We start from the raw sequence: 17,690 nt of genomic DNA, 5'->3' as shown, positions 1-17,690 counted from the left end.
TGGCTTAGGCTGTCTGCTCACTCCAGGCTGCAGGCCCTAAGAGCCCCTGCCCCCTCCATCCTGATTGTGTCCTCAGACCCAGCCCACTCTTCCTGAAGGGGAGGAAGGGAATCAACACATTGCTTAAAGAAAAGACAAGAGCCCGGCCGGGTGTGGCTCAGCGGTTGAGCGTTGACCTGGGATCCAGGCGATCGGGGTTCGATTCCTGGTCAGGGCACATGCCCGGTTTGCGGGCTCGATCAATGACTCTCTCATCATTGATGTTACTCTCTCTCTCTCCCCCTCTCCTTTCCTCTCTCTGAAATCAATAAAGATATATTTAAAAAAAAAAAAAAAAAGACAAGAGAGGAGGGAAAGAAAGTGGAAGAGAAAGAGCTCTTGAGTACTTATCCAGGATTTTTTCCCACTAAGTCACAGCTTTATTCTTTGTATGTTCATAGTGAAATTGCATAAGAACTTATTTAGCAACATCCATGATTGTTTATGTACCCCAGTAATTCTCCTTTTTGAATTTTACCACAGCAATAGTTAATTTAAAGAAGATATTTTATAAAGTTGATATGTAAATCTTTGAAAACTTGGTTCCTAATTTCAAAGACAGTGTCAGTTTATTTAATTGAAAATACTTATTTTGAAGTTATAGGCATCTATTATTAAATTTATTTAAAAGTGATATGCTACCCAGCCGGGTGTGGCTCAGCGGTTGAGCGTCTACTTGGGATCCAGGCGATCAGGGTTCGATTCCCGGTCAGGGCACATGCCCAGGTTGCGGGCTCGATCAGTGACACTCTCATCATTGATGTTTCTATCTCTCTCTCTCCCTCTCCTTTCCTCTCTCTGAAATCAATAAAGATTTAAAAATAAAATAAAATAAAATAAAAGTGATATGCTATTGTTGCATGTTTTCTATTACATTTAGGTCTTTTTAGGGTAAACAGTTTTTTAGAATACTTTGGAAAGCCATTGATGATTTCAGGATAATTTTAATGTTTCAGTTGTAGATAAAGTGACCTCATTATTTTGGTACAGGAAGTTTCATTGAAGTACAGAGTGTAATTAGTGATGACGAACCTCAAACTGAGTTAGCGGAAGCTTCCAAACCTCCCTCTGGACGAGGTGAAGAGGAACTGACAGGAACTACGAAAGAAGAAGCAACTGGTGACTCTGAGGGCCCCCTAGGAGACAGCTCTGAAAGTGAGCCCTTGGGTATTGAGCAACATGAAGAAACTGAAAAGGATGCAGATGATTCGCTCAATGAATGGCAAGATATTAATTTGGTAATAATATTACATCAGGCTTTAACTTACTGCTGAGAAAGTCATGTTAAGTAGCTTTTGAGTTTTAAGGAGTTACTGGATGAATATTAGCTTTGGGCATGCATTTTTTTGTTCTTGCTGATGGTTCTTTAAGATTTTATGTAGATTATTGTCTGGGAAAGTCTGCACTTTCAATGTGATTTAAGGAGGGAACTCTAAAGATATTACAGACTTGCTCAGAAATCCAAGTGGAAAACTTCATAAGGGGAAAAACTTATTGGTAATTTCAGTCAGGTTAAATGTAGGCTTTTGTAACAAATGAATTTAATTGGATTATTAGTATAATTATCTACAGGTGAAATTATTTTGTAGGAGGAGCTGGAAACTCTGGAGAGCAATCTTTTAACACAACAGAATTCATTGAAAGCTCAAAAACAGCAGCAAGAACGGATTGCTGCTACTGTCACAGGACAGATGTTTTTAGAAAGCCAGGTAGGTATACCAACTTGGACCTCTTTTAATAATACCTACTGATATTTTTACTCAATTAGATTCCCTGAGGGAATGCATTAAATAAACTGTTTAAGCACTCCTCCCATTTCTGGGTCAAGGCCAGGTACTGCATTTCAGTAGTGGTCATTGTTTACCTATAACGCTTTAGGAACTTCTTCGCCTGTTTGGAATTCCCTACATTGAGGCTCCCATGGAAGCAGAGGCTCAGTGCGCCATTCTGGATCTGACGGATCAAACTTCGGGAACAATCACTGATGATAGTGATATTTGGCTGTTTGGAGCACGGCATGTCTATAAAAACTTTTTTAATAAGAACAAGTTTGTAGAATATTACCAATATGTGGACTTTCACAATCAGTTAGGTAAGACTTCAAAATATGATTACTTTTCTGAAATTTACCTTCAGAATTTGTATTAGTAATTTTTTCATTCTAAGGAACTAATTTGATGCATTAATGGAACTGGTAGGTTTGTACAAATTTTCACATAAGTAATCTTTTGCTTGTTAGAGGAATAGGATTTTTAAATTAGAATTAAGAAATTAAAATCCCAGTATGTTTCTGTGTTTTCTGCAATTTAATCATCTGACCTGCTTAGACTTTGGTTCCCTGAGATCTTGAGAGTGAACAAAGGTACTAGAGAGGGGAGGCAGGTGGGAGTCTCTCCTGCTGGAATCATGAACCTCATGGGCCTATACTGGTGTTACTGGCAGTCTTTCATTCTCCCATGTACCCAACAAGTATATATTGAGTGATTCCTGTGTGCCAGTTCTTGTGTTTGGCAAAGAGGAAACAGCAGAGAATAAAACAGTATAATAGGAGAAACAGATGATAAAAAAAAAATCATAATTGCTCAGTTAGTGGTATGTGCCATATAGAAAAATAAAGCAATGAAAGAGAGGAGAGAAGTGCACAGGAAGTGCATGTACTATTTTATGTAGAATTGTGGTTGTGAAAGGTTTTACTAATAGGTAACTTTTGGGCTGGGGTGTAAAGGAAAGCCAAGGCTAGTGTTATAGATATCTTGGGGATGAGTATGTCAGACAAGGAGACTAGCATGTGCAAAGTCCCTCGGGTAGAAGCTTGGTTGATGTGTTCTAGTGAAGCAAGAGGTTGTTATGTATTGAATTATGTCCCCTCAGAATTCTTATGTTGTAGTCTTAACCCCCAGTACCTCAGAATATGTCTGTATTTGGAGATACAGTGTTTAAAGAGGTAATTATTAGATGAGATCATTAGTGTGCACCCTACTACAGTCTGACTGGTATCCTTATAAGAAGAGGAGATTGGGATATAGAGGAAAGAGGGAAGACAGCCATCTGCAAGTCAAGGAGAGCCATCTGCAAGTCAGAAGAAACTATCCTTGCCAACACCTTGATTTAAGACTTCTAACCTCCAAAACTGTGAGGTTAGAAATAAATTCCTATAGTTTAAACCACTCAGTCTGGGTACTTTGTAGAGAAAGCCTGAGCAAAAAAAAGAAAGAGAAGCCAGTGTGAGTGAAAGAGGAGGAGAATGGCAAGAGTTAATATCGGAGAGAAAGGAGGAGACCAAAACCAAATAGTGTCTGCGGTGTATAGAAAGGATTTGTGAGTGGATTGGATGTGTAATTTGAGAACAGGAGGACAGTCAGGGGTGACTCCCCATCCTGAGCTGGTAGAATTGACTTGCCATTCCTGAGATGAGGGAAGGAGCAGTTGGAGCAGGAGAGATAGGAAGATCCAGGTTTGGATCTGTCACATCTGAGTTGCCCATTACATATCCAAATGGAGATGCTAAGGTGATAGTTGAATATGTGTGGCTGTGGTTCAGAGGATGAATCCAGGCTAGACAGCTACATTTGTGGGTCAGAGTAGAGATGGTATTTAACACATGGTATTAAAAACTATGAGGATGGAGGTAACTTTAAAATTCTTAATAGAATGCCATTAAAAAAAGAATCTATTTTCAAATAGTAAATAAGAGATATCTTTGGCTGTTGGATAAGAATATATGTACATATATGTTGTTTATGTAATTGTCTATAAATGTTATGTAATATTTATAAAATAAAATTTAAAATAAAAAATAAGTAGTAATTTTCATTCTTATAGGATTGGACCGGAACAAATTAATAAATTTGGCCTATTTGCTTGGAAGTGATTACACAGAAGGAATACCAACTGTAGGTTGTGTTACAGCTATGGAAATTCTCAATGAATTCCCTGGACATGGCTTGGAACCTCTCCTAAAATTCTCGTAAGTTCTTTTTTAATTTCTTTATTCCAGATATTCATATAAATACCCAGATTAACAAACAGAACTATTATTTACACCATGAACTGTTACAAATTATAGTTCATTAAGAAAACAGGAGGAGGTATTGGTTGGGGTTGCTAAAGTGTGTTTTCCTTTTTGTAGAATTCTAATGAAATTAGTGACATTTTTTTCTTAGTGTTGCCAGGCTTATCCTAATTCAAGGGTACAAAGCCAGTCCTATGGGATTTCCTAGGTGTGTAGAAGTTGCTTCTTCATTTGTTCAAATATTTATTGAATAGCTGCTTTGTGTCAGACACTGTTCAAAGCTGGGATAAGAAAGATGACTAAATTATAAGCCGTACCCTCAAGCAGCTGCCATGCTCTTGGGGGTGACAGAGAAGCAAACACATACTTTATTGCTGTTTGTTGAGTGTTTTGAAAGAAGTCGCCAGAGAGGGACATGGAAATATAATGCCAGGAACTCTATATTAGGCACTGCTGTCCAATTTCTTACTGTATCAACAGATTTTGGTATCCACAGGGGATCCTGGAACCAGTCCCCCTTGTATACTGAGGGACAACTATAGTTAAGTTTTTGGGGAGTCAAAAGTTATATGTGGATTTTTTATTGTGTGGGGGTCAGTGCCTCTAAACCCTGCATTGTTCAAGGGTCAACTGTATACTCACATACCTACACATGTATAATCATGTAAGTGTGTGTTATTATTTTCTTTTATAAGAGTGGGATGATGCTATATACTTTTTATGTTACCTGTAACTCATTTGGTAAAAGAACAAGGCGTATCATTAATGTATAGATTTCTATCAGTTTTTAATAATGACCCCATAATAGTCTTTTGAGGTAAAATGATTTATTTAATCAAATGCCTATTGTGATTTCTATTTTTTTAAAGTATAAACAAACATTGATTTGAATGTTCTTATCTTTGGGTTCTTATCTGATTATCGTTTTAGGATAAGTGAAAATATGTGTAACTTTTCAACTTGGTGCCCTAATTATTAGCGAGAGTGAATTTTTTGTTGTTGTTAATTCTCACCAGAGGGTATTTTTTCCATTGATTTTTAGAGAGTGGAAGGGAGGGAGGGAGACAGAAAGAGAGAGGGAGAGAAAGAAACATTGATGTGAGAGAGACACATTGATTGGTTACCTCCGCACACACCCTAACCTGGGCAGGGGATCAAACCTGCAACCCAGGTATGTGCCCTTGACCGGAAATCGAATCCGTGACCCTTGGTGTGCAGGCTGATGCTCTAACCACTTAGCCCCATTGACTAGGGTGAGATTGATTTTTTTTTTATGTTTATTGACAATTTGCATTTCTGATTTAGTGCCTAGCCTATTTGTACCATTTTTCTTTTCTTTCAAGAGTTTTTGCTTGTTTGTTGCCAGTTGAATGGTCTGCATTTTTAGAGTCAGCGTTAGCAGTTTCTGCCTTTGGTCTCCTAGCTCATCAATGACAGATAGGGGCAGCCTATTCAGTGCATGGGTCATGAGGGTTAGGACCGATGCAGAGGGAAAGAGCAAAAGAAGCAGTAGAAAAATAGTAGAATTGAGAATGTTGCCTTGCTTTCTTCTCTGCTCTCCCCTTCTCCTAACCAGACTCTGGCCAGTGACTCCTCCATTAAAGTAGAACTGCTCGCCTGGCCAGGCATGGCTCAGTGGTTGAGCGTTGACCTAGGATCCAGGAGATCGCCGTTTGATTTCTGGTCAGGGCACATGCCCGGGTTGCGGGCTTGATTCCTAGTTGGGGGCATGCAGGAGGCAGCCAATCAGTGACGACTCTCTCATCATTGATGCTTCAACTCTCTCTCCCTCTCCCTTCCTCTCTCTGAAATCAATGAAGATATATTTTAAAAAAATAAATAAATAAAAAACTAGAGCTCTGGGCCTGTGGGCTGAATTCAGACCAGGTGTGCTTGGTTTGGCCTACATAGCATGCTCTTCTTTAATTTTGAATTGGCTACCAACATTTAAGTTTGGGGAGATTTCACAGAAAATTGTGGATTTGGGGGAGGAAAATAATATCTGAAAATGCCGACCTCAAATCCCAAATAAGCGCCAAAACAGCTCGGGTAGAGAATAGCAATTCTACCCTAACTTGGACAGGGCACAAGTTTTTCAATTTTATCACTTGTGCTACCACTCCCTATTGTGTTCCACACACCTCTGCCAATTGGCAGATTCCATATTTCATCTTTGTGTTAACTGCCTCTTGCTTTAAAGAGGGGTGATCCTTTTGATTTGATAAGCTCACAACTTGTTCTGCTGATTCTTCAATTATGATGACTGTTTCAAAGACGAAATCCAAACAGAACAGGGGAGAAATACAGGTATCTTCTTTCTCAGTGCACTCTTGTAAACAATATTGTAAAACTGATGAAGAAAAGTCATTTTTCCCTTTTTGCATTTTGATCCCACATTGATGTCTGTAGTTAGCCTTTTTAGTGCTAGATGGCACTCCTGCATCAGTCAAGTGAAACTGGCTGAGCTAACAAATCCGAGCTGATTGCTAAGACTAGTAAGTATGTGAAGCAGGGGAACATGAGATGTAGGGTGTGGGGTTTTTGTGTTTTTGTTTTGGTTCTAGTGGATGCATAGATTAGTGAGGGTTATATTTAATGTTTTAATTTTTATGCCATTCATTTTTTAAAATTGTATAAATTCTTCTGGTTATCTGTTGCCACATTATAAAACACCTTCAGACAGCAACTGTCATTGATTTTGGTCATGAATCCGCAGTCTGGTCAGCCATGTCTGGATGTGTCATCTCTGTTCCATGTATGTTAGGGGACAGCTAACCTGGACTAGGGGATTCATTTGAGATGGCTCACACGTGGCTGGCAGTGGTGCTGTCACCTAGGAGCTCAGGCATAATTAGGCTGTTGGCCTTGGATCCTCTCTATCTGTACCTTTTTACAAGCTGGGCCTTCCTTATAGCATATTGGCTGCTTCCAAGGCAAATTATCCAAGAGACAGGATGTGGAAACTGTAATCTCTGAGAGCCTGGAACAGTGTCACTTCCTTAGTCACAGAGCCCACCAGGCTCAAGGGGAGGGTCTAAGAATGTGTGGCTATCTTTAATTTGCCATAATAATTGATATTCATATGGAAAAATTGAAAAATGAATAAAATATAAAGAAGAAAATGGACAGCTGTATTCCTGCTTAGAGCGTTGCCTAGCACACAGTGAAATAATGTTTCTTAAATATCTGTTTACTTTTTCTCTCTTTCTCCATTTTATACATTTTTTCCAAAATTGGGATTATAGTATATGTAGAATTATGTTCTGCATTTTTAAAATTTAACATGTTCTTGGCATTTTTATATTTTATTAAATTCTTGGGTTCATTATTTTAGTTAATTCAAGGTAAATAATACAGGTAGGTATATTACTTCCATTTTACCTCTGAGAAAGAGACCCAAAGAGTTGTGATTTTTTTTTTTTTTTTTTTTTTTATGAGGATGGGCTCTGGAGGGAGATTATCAGGATCTGACTGTACCAGCCCCAGCTGTGAAATCTTGAAGTGACTTCTGTTTGAGTTCACTTTTCTTGTCTGCGAGGTGAGGGCAATGATAGGTCTGTCTGTGCTCATGTGATAATTGGGCTTGTAGAACAGTTCATACAGTGCCTAACAGAGTGATCTTTTATCAGTGTTTACCATCATTATATATTGTGGTTAATAGCATTAAAAATAATAACATTTGTATTCTGTAGGTCATAGGATTTGTTTTGACATTCAAAATTGAGTTTTTGTCTGTAGTGCATCTACTATAATGTCTTACTGCTTTATAAAGATTTGTTCCTTTGCCTTATAGAGAGTGGTGGCATGAAGCTCAACAAAATAAGAAGATAAGACCTAATCCTTATGACACCAAGGTGAAAAAAAAGTTACGGAAATTGCAACTCACACCTGGCTTTCCTAACCCAGCCGTTGCAGATGCTTACCTCAAACCTGTGGTGGATGACTCCAGGGGATCGTTTCTGTGGGGGAAACCCGATCTTGACAAAATTAGAGAATATCCTTTTACTTAAAGCATAAAGAAACATTGAGCCAAATTCGTGTTTCGTTTAAAAGTTATGAAATATGAACTTGGATTTTCCAAATATTCCATTTGTCTAAGTCACCCCTTTTAGTTCCTTTCTCTTTTTTTAATGATAAAATGCACATAACATATTATTACCCATTTTATGTGTACAATTCAGTGATATTAAAACATTCACATTGTTGTACAACAATCAGCACCATCCATCCCCATAACTCTTTTCATCTTGTAGAACTGAAACTCTATATCCATTAAACCATAATTCCCCATACTCCCTGTCCCTAATCCCTGACCATTACCATTTTACATTCTCTCTCTATGATTTTGACTATTTTAAGTACCTCATATAAGAGTAATCATACAGGATTTGTCTTTTGTGACTGGCTTATTTCCCTGAGCACAATGTCCTCAAGGTTCATCCATGTCGTAGCATGTATCAGAATTTCCTTTCTTTTGGAGGCTGAATAATACTCTTGGACACTTGGGTAGCATCCACATTTTAGCTATTGTGAATAATATCCTTAGTTTTAAAGAGGATCTTTTTTGAAATAAGTGATAGAATTCATAGATATAACAACATGAAAGAATGGAAAGATAATTTTTTTTATTACTGATGTTCCTTCGTATTCAAAAAGTCATTTGATTAGATGTTTTAAAGTTTGGAGTAGAGTTAATCTAACTACAGTTTTTTTCTTTCAAAGAAATATGTATGATATCTGCAAATTGTTTTTATTCTGTGTTGACCTTTTTTCATAGTCATGAGTGTCTGATGTCCAAATGAGAGTTGGATAATTTTTCTCTTAGAGTATATTGAAAAGAACATAGTGCCAGATGATTATGTTCAAGTAATTTGTTTTGTTACTCCTTTTCCCACTTCTAATCTTTATAAATATGAGAATCTTTGGAGATATGGAAAATGGAATCAAGGATGGATTTTTGGGCCTTTTTATTTATTACTTGTTTAAATATCTTTAGAAATGTGTATGTGTCTTAACTGCCTGCATATTTTGTCAGCGGTATTTTGGCTGGAACAGGACAAAGACAGATGAGTCTCTGTTTCCGGTATTAAAGCAACTGAACGCCCAGCAGGTAATCGTGATGGCTCTTTTCCCAAGTTCAGGATAAAGAGTTACTCTTTTATATTAGGGCTGTAACATACATTTTTTAAATGATTAAATGAAACAGGAGAAAACAAAAAAAGAAAAATTGGACTTTGTCTTCATTTTCTAATGTCACCTTTAGGGCCTGTATGCTCTTCATTCATTCTTTCTTTGAAAAAAAACAAAACAGTCTTATAATGGATTGTACACTGAGGTGTTTATAATTATTTTATCCTTTTAGAGCTATTTTTACTTTTAACAAGTCTAGGAAGTGTCCAGTCCAAAGTAATTCTGATCATTAATGGCTTAACCCTCTTTAATTCTACGGAGGAATCATCAAAAGTAGAAGTTCAGTCATTATAGTATATTGACAGGAGAGATGTGTGAGGACAGAAGAGGACTTTGTGTGGTCCTCAGTTCCCCTGTGTAGGTAACTGTGCCTTGTTTTATACATGAGGATGTTCCTACCCATACAGAAACCTTCTCCCTCCCCAGAAAAAACACACAAAACATACATCTAAGTAAACCATCGATGTAGAAATGAGGCCATATCCTGTAAGAAATACGTTTAAGTGAAATCCTTTTCCATTAGGTCAGTTAATTTTGAAAAAGCATAAAACTGATACATTTCCAGAAAGCAATTCCCATTTTTTGATTACTTTCTGTACTGGGAATATTGTACACCAGCAGACAAAGGAGCCTAGTTGGATTAGTGACTGATTACTATTCCCTAGTTTAAGATAAATTTTGTTGTAATATGTTTTCCTCCTTTCATTGTAGAAGTTAATATAAGTTTATATCCCCAAAATTAGAAAGTAAAAATATATGAATTAAAATTACTTATATACTTCTAATATAGATGTTAACATTTAGTGTTTTTTAAAATTTTCCTCATCGTCCTACATATATTTATCATACATAAATGCAATTTAATATATCTAACCCCCACCTATTTATGTAAGATTTTTTTTCTGTGTATTGCATAATTTTCATAATTTCAAATCACCAGATTACATTTTATCAGGGATTTAACTTCACTGATTCTGTTCACTTAGTGGACCTTTAATTTTCAGGTTTTCATAAATAATGTTGTTATGCACATTAGGCATAAAACTTTGCCAAATGTAACTTTTTAAAGAGTGTCTTCCTAAAAGTGAACTTGATGAACAAAAGGCATGAATATGCTTATGACTCTTAATATATAATACTGTGAATTTGCCTCCTAAAAGTTTTGTATGGTGATAATATTTTTAAAAGAAGGAGATAGTGGAATTTAGGAACAGATACCATGAAATTTTGTTCCTCCAAAAGAAGATGATATATTTGGCTATTGTAAAATATTTAACTTTCTTTGAGTACCTAGGAAGGGATTTCTTATTTGACATGTGGACAGGAGTTAGTTGACAGAGGTGATGCAAGTATTACATTAAATATGATCTGGAAAGTAAAATTTACTGTTAGTGATTCACTTGGGAGAGAACTGGCGTTTGAGAGACAATGAATTAGTGTTCTCTGAAGGGTCATTTAATGCTAGTGATCAAAGTGGGACTCTCAGATTTGCCTTAGAAACTTTACTTATCTGATTTATTATTATTTTATTTTATTTTTTAGACCCAGCTCCGAATTGATTCTTTCTTTAGATTAGCTCAACAGGAGAAACAAGATGCTAAGGGTATTAAGAGCCAGAGACTTAGCAGAGCTGTGACATGTATGCTGAGAAAAGAAAGAGAAGAAGCCAGTGAAATAGAAGCAGTTTCTGTTGCCATGGAGAAAGAATTTGAGTTCCCTGATAAGGCAAAAGGTAAGACCCAGAAGAGAAGCATAGCAAATAAATGGAAAGAGTCGTCAAGCCTGAAAAGAACGAGGCTTTCCAATTCTAAACCGGAGAGTAAATGTGGTGGGTTTTTGGAGGAAGCCTACCTCTCACAATCATCTGGTGCATCCTCAAGTGAGGATGCAGAGTGTTCATCTTTAATGAGCATGCAGCAGGGAAAAGCAGCTGGAGAGACAAAAATCAGGTCTTCAGATTTGCAGAACACAGTGAAACCTGATCCTGTAAGGGACGAAAGTGCCACTACAAGCAGCTCTAGTGACGATGATAGAGGGAAAACAAAACCAGTCCTGGTGACTGCCAGATCTGTGTTTGGGAGCAAGAGGAAACAGAGAAGCACAAGAAGAAGGAAGAGAAAAACCTAGTTTAACATGTGTTCTCTGTAATTGGGCACAACTTACACTGTGTAAGAAATTTGTTGTGAGGAAATAATAAAATTAAATATATCTGCACAGTCTTTGTATTTAGTGTGTGGTTTTAAAAAATCTGAATGCTTACCTTGGCGTGTATTTCTTTTTCAATATGTTACATTTTTCTAGTGTTTTTTTACCTCATTGAATATTTCCGTGTATTCACAGGCTTTGTTCATGTTTCTGTTGTCACACAATGTCTGCTGCTTTCTGATGACATTAGAAAAAAGGAAAAAGGATTTATATTGATTAGCACTCACTCTCAATACACATCCCTCTGACTTTCCAACCTAGATGAGGGAAAAATATCCTTATTTCTCATTTCACAACAGGGCAGTTATACCAGCTACATAAAATCTTGTCATTCACTGCTTCCCACTTCCCTCAGGGTCCACTTAAAAGGATAGCAGGAGGGCACCTCACTGCTGCAGCATACTTGACGAGTGTGTCTGCTGTGATCAGGAAATGTAAATGGGGTGCATGATTCTACCTGTGAGCATTAATTCTATGGGAACCTCTGTACCGTCATGTTCTGCTTGTAAAGTACTTTGGTTGTCCCAAGCTGACTTCTGTGTAATGTGTCTGGAGGAGTGGGGGGCTTGGGGACAGGGCTCAGCACTGTAGTTGAATCAGTGTAGGTGGGTTAACTTTATGAGTGGCTTCCAGACGTTTATTATTAACAGAGCGGCCCAGTCAAGGTTAGTTTGTGATTCCTCCTGCTGAGACCTCTCACAATAAAAACTCCCAAAGTTCTGGATGCTTAGCATTAAGAACAATTTGAGGATAGTGTTACCAATTACTCTGAGCTTGGGTTCTTTGGCCATTGGCTTCTCTCTTCACAAGTCTGTGTCATTTCCGGCATTATGGCATTTCCATCTTTCCTGATTTCCTTCCCTCAGTCTTCAAATAGCTGAAAATCTTCACCAATGAAAACCAAATACAAATGAATCCCTTCCCTTTCAACAATCTTTGAGTGACTCCTGGTTGCATTCTATAGGCTCTCATTTGTATTTACTTTTGAGCCCCACTCCCCAAATATTCGGACTATAGCTGCTGTTTTTCTTTGCTCGTTATTTTCTCCTTTCTAATTTGAAATATGTCTTCTGCTTCTGTCAGTCTTCTCTAGGAGCCTTCTTCTAAAGTCAACAGTAACTTCCATGTAAGTAAACTCTCAAGTCTTAATGTTTCTTTTCTCTAGAGGTATTTGAAGTAGAACACTTTTGGGGGTGAGGGGGAAATTAACTTTTTTATATTCTCATTTCTCAGAGCTACTTATAAATGGGGAGTTTTCCACATATGTTTGTAGGTAGGATAATAGTTTTTGGGTTTTTTAAAAATATGTCTATTGATTTCAGAGAGGGAAAGGGAGAAGGAGGGAGAGAGAGAGAGAGATAGAAACATCAGTGCTGAGAGAGTCATTGATGGGCTGCCTCCTGCATACCCCCTACGGGGGATCTAGCCTTCAACGAGGGCATGTGCCCTGACCGGGAATCAAACTACTATCTCCTGGGTCATAGGTCGATGCTCAACTGCTGAGCAATGCTGGCCGGGCAGTAGAAGAATAGTTTTGCTAAAAAAAATAATTTTGTTTTCTTTGATCGATAATTTACATTTGTTTTGCACTGTAATAGCTGACATGAAGGCTAAGCTGCTGTAACAGAGATGATCATATACCGTGGCCTGAATAAGCAGAAACGTTATTTATCTCTGACTCAGTTGTCTGGCTCATCTGAGCTGGTAATGCAGTGTGGACTACAAGTCACTCAGGTCTCAGGTTCAGCCACTACCTAGACTACTGTCTTACTTGAGTGGTCTATACTGGGTCACTGTTAGATCTGCATGTCTACCTCCTGGAAGAGGAAAGAACCAGAGTCTAGGGCAAGCAGAATGTCTTATGTTGAAGGTGGTAGAAAAATCGCTTTTACTCCCATTCACGAACTGATCATAATCAGAATATACTAGAAATACTAAAAAATGTCATTTCTACCTGGGCCATGTACCCGGGAAGGGGGCGGGGGAGCGATATGCAGGACTGTTAGTAGCTTATGCCATATGTACAGTAATTATAGAACAGTTTAATATTCTGTCTTTTTTTCTCTTAACCCTGTGACCAAGGCATATCCATTTACAAGGGAAGAACCCATTTTATAGATGTTAACCAGCTTTACCAAATTCACCATCTAGTATGAAAATGTTGTAGTCTGAACCCAAATCTTCTAACTTGAAATTCAAGGTGTTGTTTTACCTATAAAATAAATTGCCTGTTTAAAACAAACAGCAGTGTCGTTATTCAAATCAAGTTGGTATGCCTGTAACTTACTTAGGATGATGCCCGTCGTATAGTTTTTACAAAATTATCTTTTAGTTCATTAGTATTGTTACTAGTTTTCTCTACATTTGCTGTTAAAGAGCTCATCTATTGCGCACTTTATTTCATTTATTGTATTTTTCATTTCTATTTGACTCATTTTTATAGATTCCAGTTTTCTGATGTAATTCTTTTTTCTTAATTGTTGAAAGTATTATAAATGTCCCCCTTTTTTATCCCCATTGATCCCCTCTACCTGGCATCCACCCCCGCCCCACCCCCAGGTCTTCTCCACACTATTGTCTGTGTCCACAGGTCATGTATATATGCATTGAAGTTCTTCGACTAATCTCCCCCCACTCCCCACCCCCACCTTCCCTCTGAAATTTGTCCGACTGCTCTATGGTTCTATCTCTCTGTATCTCTGTATCTGTCTTCTTCATCAATTTATTTTGTTCATTAGATTCCATATATGAGTGAGATCCTGTTCTGATGTAATTCTTGTCATCAATTTTTGAACATTTTTTTTTAAATATATCTTTATTGATTTCAGAGAGAGGAAAGGAGAGGGAGAGAAAGAGATAGAAACATCAGTGATGAGAGAGTCATTTATTGAGCCCACAACCCAGGCATGTGCCCTGACCAGGAATCCAACCCCGATCGCCTGGATCCTAGGTTGACGCTCAACCACTGAGCCACGCCCGGCCGGGCAATTTTTGAACATTTTAATCACCGTTACTTTGAAGTCTGTATCAAACAACTCCAATATCTGGGTTACCTCTGGGTTTCTACTGTCTCTTTCTTGGTATGGCTTGTAAATTTGGACTGAATGCTGGACATTGTATATTAAAACTTATAGATGATCTGGATCTTCCTCTAGAGAGGATTCCAGAAGGTATTCTGGCAGGCAGCAGAGGGTAAGAGCACCTCACTCTGATCTGAACTGAGTGAATTCAAGACTGGTTTGCAGTCCTTGTAAGGCTCCATCTTCTACTTCCCCACCCCCATTTCTTAAAAAGTAGTTTTTCAGGGGTACCAACTGACAGCTAGGTGTTTCTTTTGAGCTTTGCTTTGCTTTTACCCACTTTATGCTTAGGAAATTTGCCTCTTGCCCTAAACATCTTACTGAGCAAATATCTTGAATATCATGAGTGACATGTCAGGCTTAGTTCTCTATCCCTTTCTGGGATCATGGACCCCCAATTCCTGGCTGCCTTGCCAGCTCCAAACACTTCTTTTGTCTTCCCAGTTCTGTGTGATTGCCTTAAGTCTGCTGGCATCCTTCCATGTTGTCCTGTCTTTGGCGTCTCAGCCTCTTTACACCTATAATCAGCAAAAGTATGAAATTGTCTGTCTTAGTAGCTCTCTTATACCTTCAGCTGTGTGTGTGTGTGTGTGTGAGAGAGAGAGAGAGAGAGAATTTAAAATCTTTTCTAATTCTCAATATAAGCAGAGCTATAAGATCCATAAAGCTGGAGGCAGAAGTCTCTATGTAAAGTATACAAAGAATTCATACAACTCAACAAGAGGAAGACAAACAATCCAATTAAAAATGGGCAAAGGACCTGAATAGACACTTCTCCAAAGAGGACATATAGGTGGCCCAGACATGAAAAAAGGCTCAATGCCGCTAATCATCAGAGAGATGCAAATTAAAACCACAATGAGGTATCACTTCACACCTGTCAGAATGGCTACCATCAACAAATCAACAAATGACAGGTGCTGGCGAGGATGTGGAGAAAAGGGACCCCTGGTACACTGCTGGTGGGAATGCAGACTGGTGCAGCCACTATGGAAAACAGTATGGAAGTTCCTCAGAAAATTAAATATGGAGCTGCCTTTTGACCCAGTGATCCCACTCCTAGGAATATATCTTAACAATCCTGAAACACTAATCAGAATATATGCACCACTGTGTTCATAGCAGCGTAATTTACAGTAGCTAAGATCTGGAAGCAGCCCAAGTGCCCATCAGTAGATGAGTGGATAAAAAAGCTGTGGGACATTTACACCATGGAATACTATGCAGCTGTAAAGAAGGATCTTGTACCCTTTGGGACAGTATGGATGGACCTGGAGAAAATTATGCTAAGCAAAATAAACCAGGCAGAGAAAGACAAACATCACATGTTCTCATATGTGAAATCTAAACACAGTAACCTGATGAACAAAATAGATTCAGTGACAAAGCAGCATCGAACAGACTGACAAATCTCAGAGGGATGGTGGGGGTGGGTGGGGAGAGATTAACCAAAGAACTTACATGCATATATGCATAACTCATGGACACAGACAATAATGTGGTGGAGGCCTGGGGTGGGGAGTGGGTGTGGGGTGAAAGGGGTCAATGGAGGAGAAAAGGGACATCTGTAATATTTTGAACAATAAAAAACAAAAAACAAAAAAAACCACGCACAAAACAAATCAAAGGAAACTTAAAAAACACACACCCAGTACAATATAATTAATCATTATCATGGCAGTTTAGATCACTGATTTTCAACTGGTGTGCCACAAGAATTTTTAAAACATGCTATACCTGACTAGTCTGGGGCACTGACCTCTTTTTTCTTAGATTGTCAAGTAAAAAAATGATGACAGCCAACATAATAGCCATCCAGTGTGAATGAATAAAAATTATACTTTTTTGTCAGATGGGTAAAAATATTTTTTGCTGTGCTGCAGAATTTTAGTAATTAGTTTATGTGTGCCATGAGATGAAAAAGTTTGAAAATCACTGGTTTAGATGATTGGTTTAGGGATTCTGCCTCCTAAGAAGTCCAGTAGTGAGGTTTCATAATCCTTTAAATATTTCCTTGAAAAAGGCAGGTAAGTGATTTTTATTCACCAAATGAGTCTTTATTCTTGTTTTAAAAAAGAGCCAGAGCCCAAGGACACGGACAATGGTGGGGAGAGGGACTGAGGAGGGGGATGGGACAGGGTGGAATGGGTCATTGGGGAGAAAAAGGGACATATGTAATATTTTAAACAAAAATAAAATTTAAAAAAAGCCAGAGAGTGTCCTCTGCCTAGAATTAACTAGGTATGAATAAATTTTATTTCTTTAGGATTTTACAGTTTGCAGAATGTTTTTTACCTGCCATATTCATCTCATAAATATATATTTTATTCCTTTTATAACCCTGTTTTATAGATGAGGAAGCCAAGAAGCACATTAAATAAATGTTTAAAACCACAAGTTGATTATTGACAGGAATAACTGAAATTGGGCTCCCAGACCACTAGTCCTGTCCAATATAGTAATGTGACTGCAGCTCAAGTTTGTATACATTATGATATGCAAAATATTTTTTAGGCGCTGTAATCACACTCCTAGGTTTATTTAACTTTACAACATTGCTTGATTTTGTTACCTATAATAGCTTACTATGAAGGATAACTTCATTAAGACTAGAACTGCCATATGATGAAATAAGTCAGATGGAAGAGGGGAAAAAAGTATGATTTCACTCATGGAATATCAAACAAAAAGAGGCAAGTGAACTAACAAAATAAATAGAAACAAACTCAGAGACAACAGAATGGTGGTTGCCAGAGAGGAAAGGGGCTTGAGGTGCAGGGTAAAGGGGGTGAAATGTATCGCAACAGAAGGAAGTGACTTCGAGTGGTGAGCATGCAATGGAGGGCACAGATGTTGAATTACAATGTACACCTGAAAATTATATTATTAACCAATGTTACCCCAAAAATTTAATTTTAAAGAGATTTTCAGTGAACAGGGACATTTATATGTACTCTTAGATGCTACTCTGCATGTACATGTGCAGGTGCGCAGGTGGATAGAACCCTCAGCTTTCCTATTCTGAGCAGGAAGGAATCCTGGTAATTGGATTCCTGTGTCCAGAGCACAGCTGCACACATTCAAAAACATTCTGGTGTGGCTGTTTGATTCTAAAAATGATGCTTACACCCAGACAGGTGACATGAAAAATGAGTGGCCTCCGT

General features: G+C 38.0%; 1 protein-coding gene across 2 annotated transcripts in view; it reads left to right on the top strand.

Moving 5' to 3' along the window:
- The window catches only part of LOC308553242 (DNA excision repair protein ERCC-5-like), a 28,703-nt gene extending 15,015 nt beyond the window's left edge, over nucleotides 1–13,688 (top strand). The window contains exons 9-15 of one of the 2 annotated variants that reach the window (XM_081128985.1): nucleotides 1,030–1,277; nucleotides 1,629–1,748; nucleotides 1,918–2,131; nucleotides 3,862–4,006; nucleotides 7,845–8,047; nucleotides 9,079–9,161; nucleotides 10,784–13,688. In XM_081128985.1, coding sequence (XP_080985111.1) covers nucleotides 1,030–1,277; nucleotides 1,629–1,748; nucleotides 1,918–2,131; nucleotides 3,862–4,006; nucleotides 7,845–8,047; nucleotides 9,079–9,161; nucleotides 10,784–11,368 — 1,598 coding nt within the window. In that variant the 3' untranslated portion in view covers nucleotides 11,369–13,688. The remainder of the gene's footprint in view (nucleotides 1–1,029; nucleotides 1,278–1,628; nucleotides 1,749–1,917; nucleotides 2,132–3,861; nucleotides 4,007–7,844; nucleotides 8,048–9,078; nucleotides 9,162–10,783) is intronic. The other variant, XM_081128986.1, reaches the window with a different exon arrangement.
- The last annotated feature ends 4,002 nt before the right edge of the window (nucleotides 13,689–17,690 follow it).

This window comes from Miniopterus schreibersii (genome assembly GCF_964146895.1).
Source record: "Miniopterus schreibersii genome assembly, chromosome: 2".
Lineage (NCBI taxonomy): Eukaryota > Metazoa > Chordata > Mammalia > Chiroptera > Miniopteridae > Miniopterus > Miniopterus schreibersii.
Note: the sequence above shows the minus strand (reverse complement) of the source record. Positions and strands in the feature narration are given on the sequence as shown.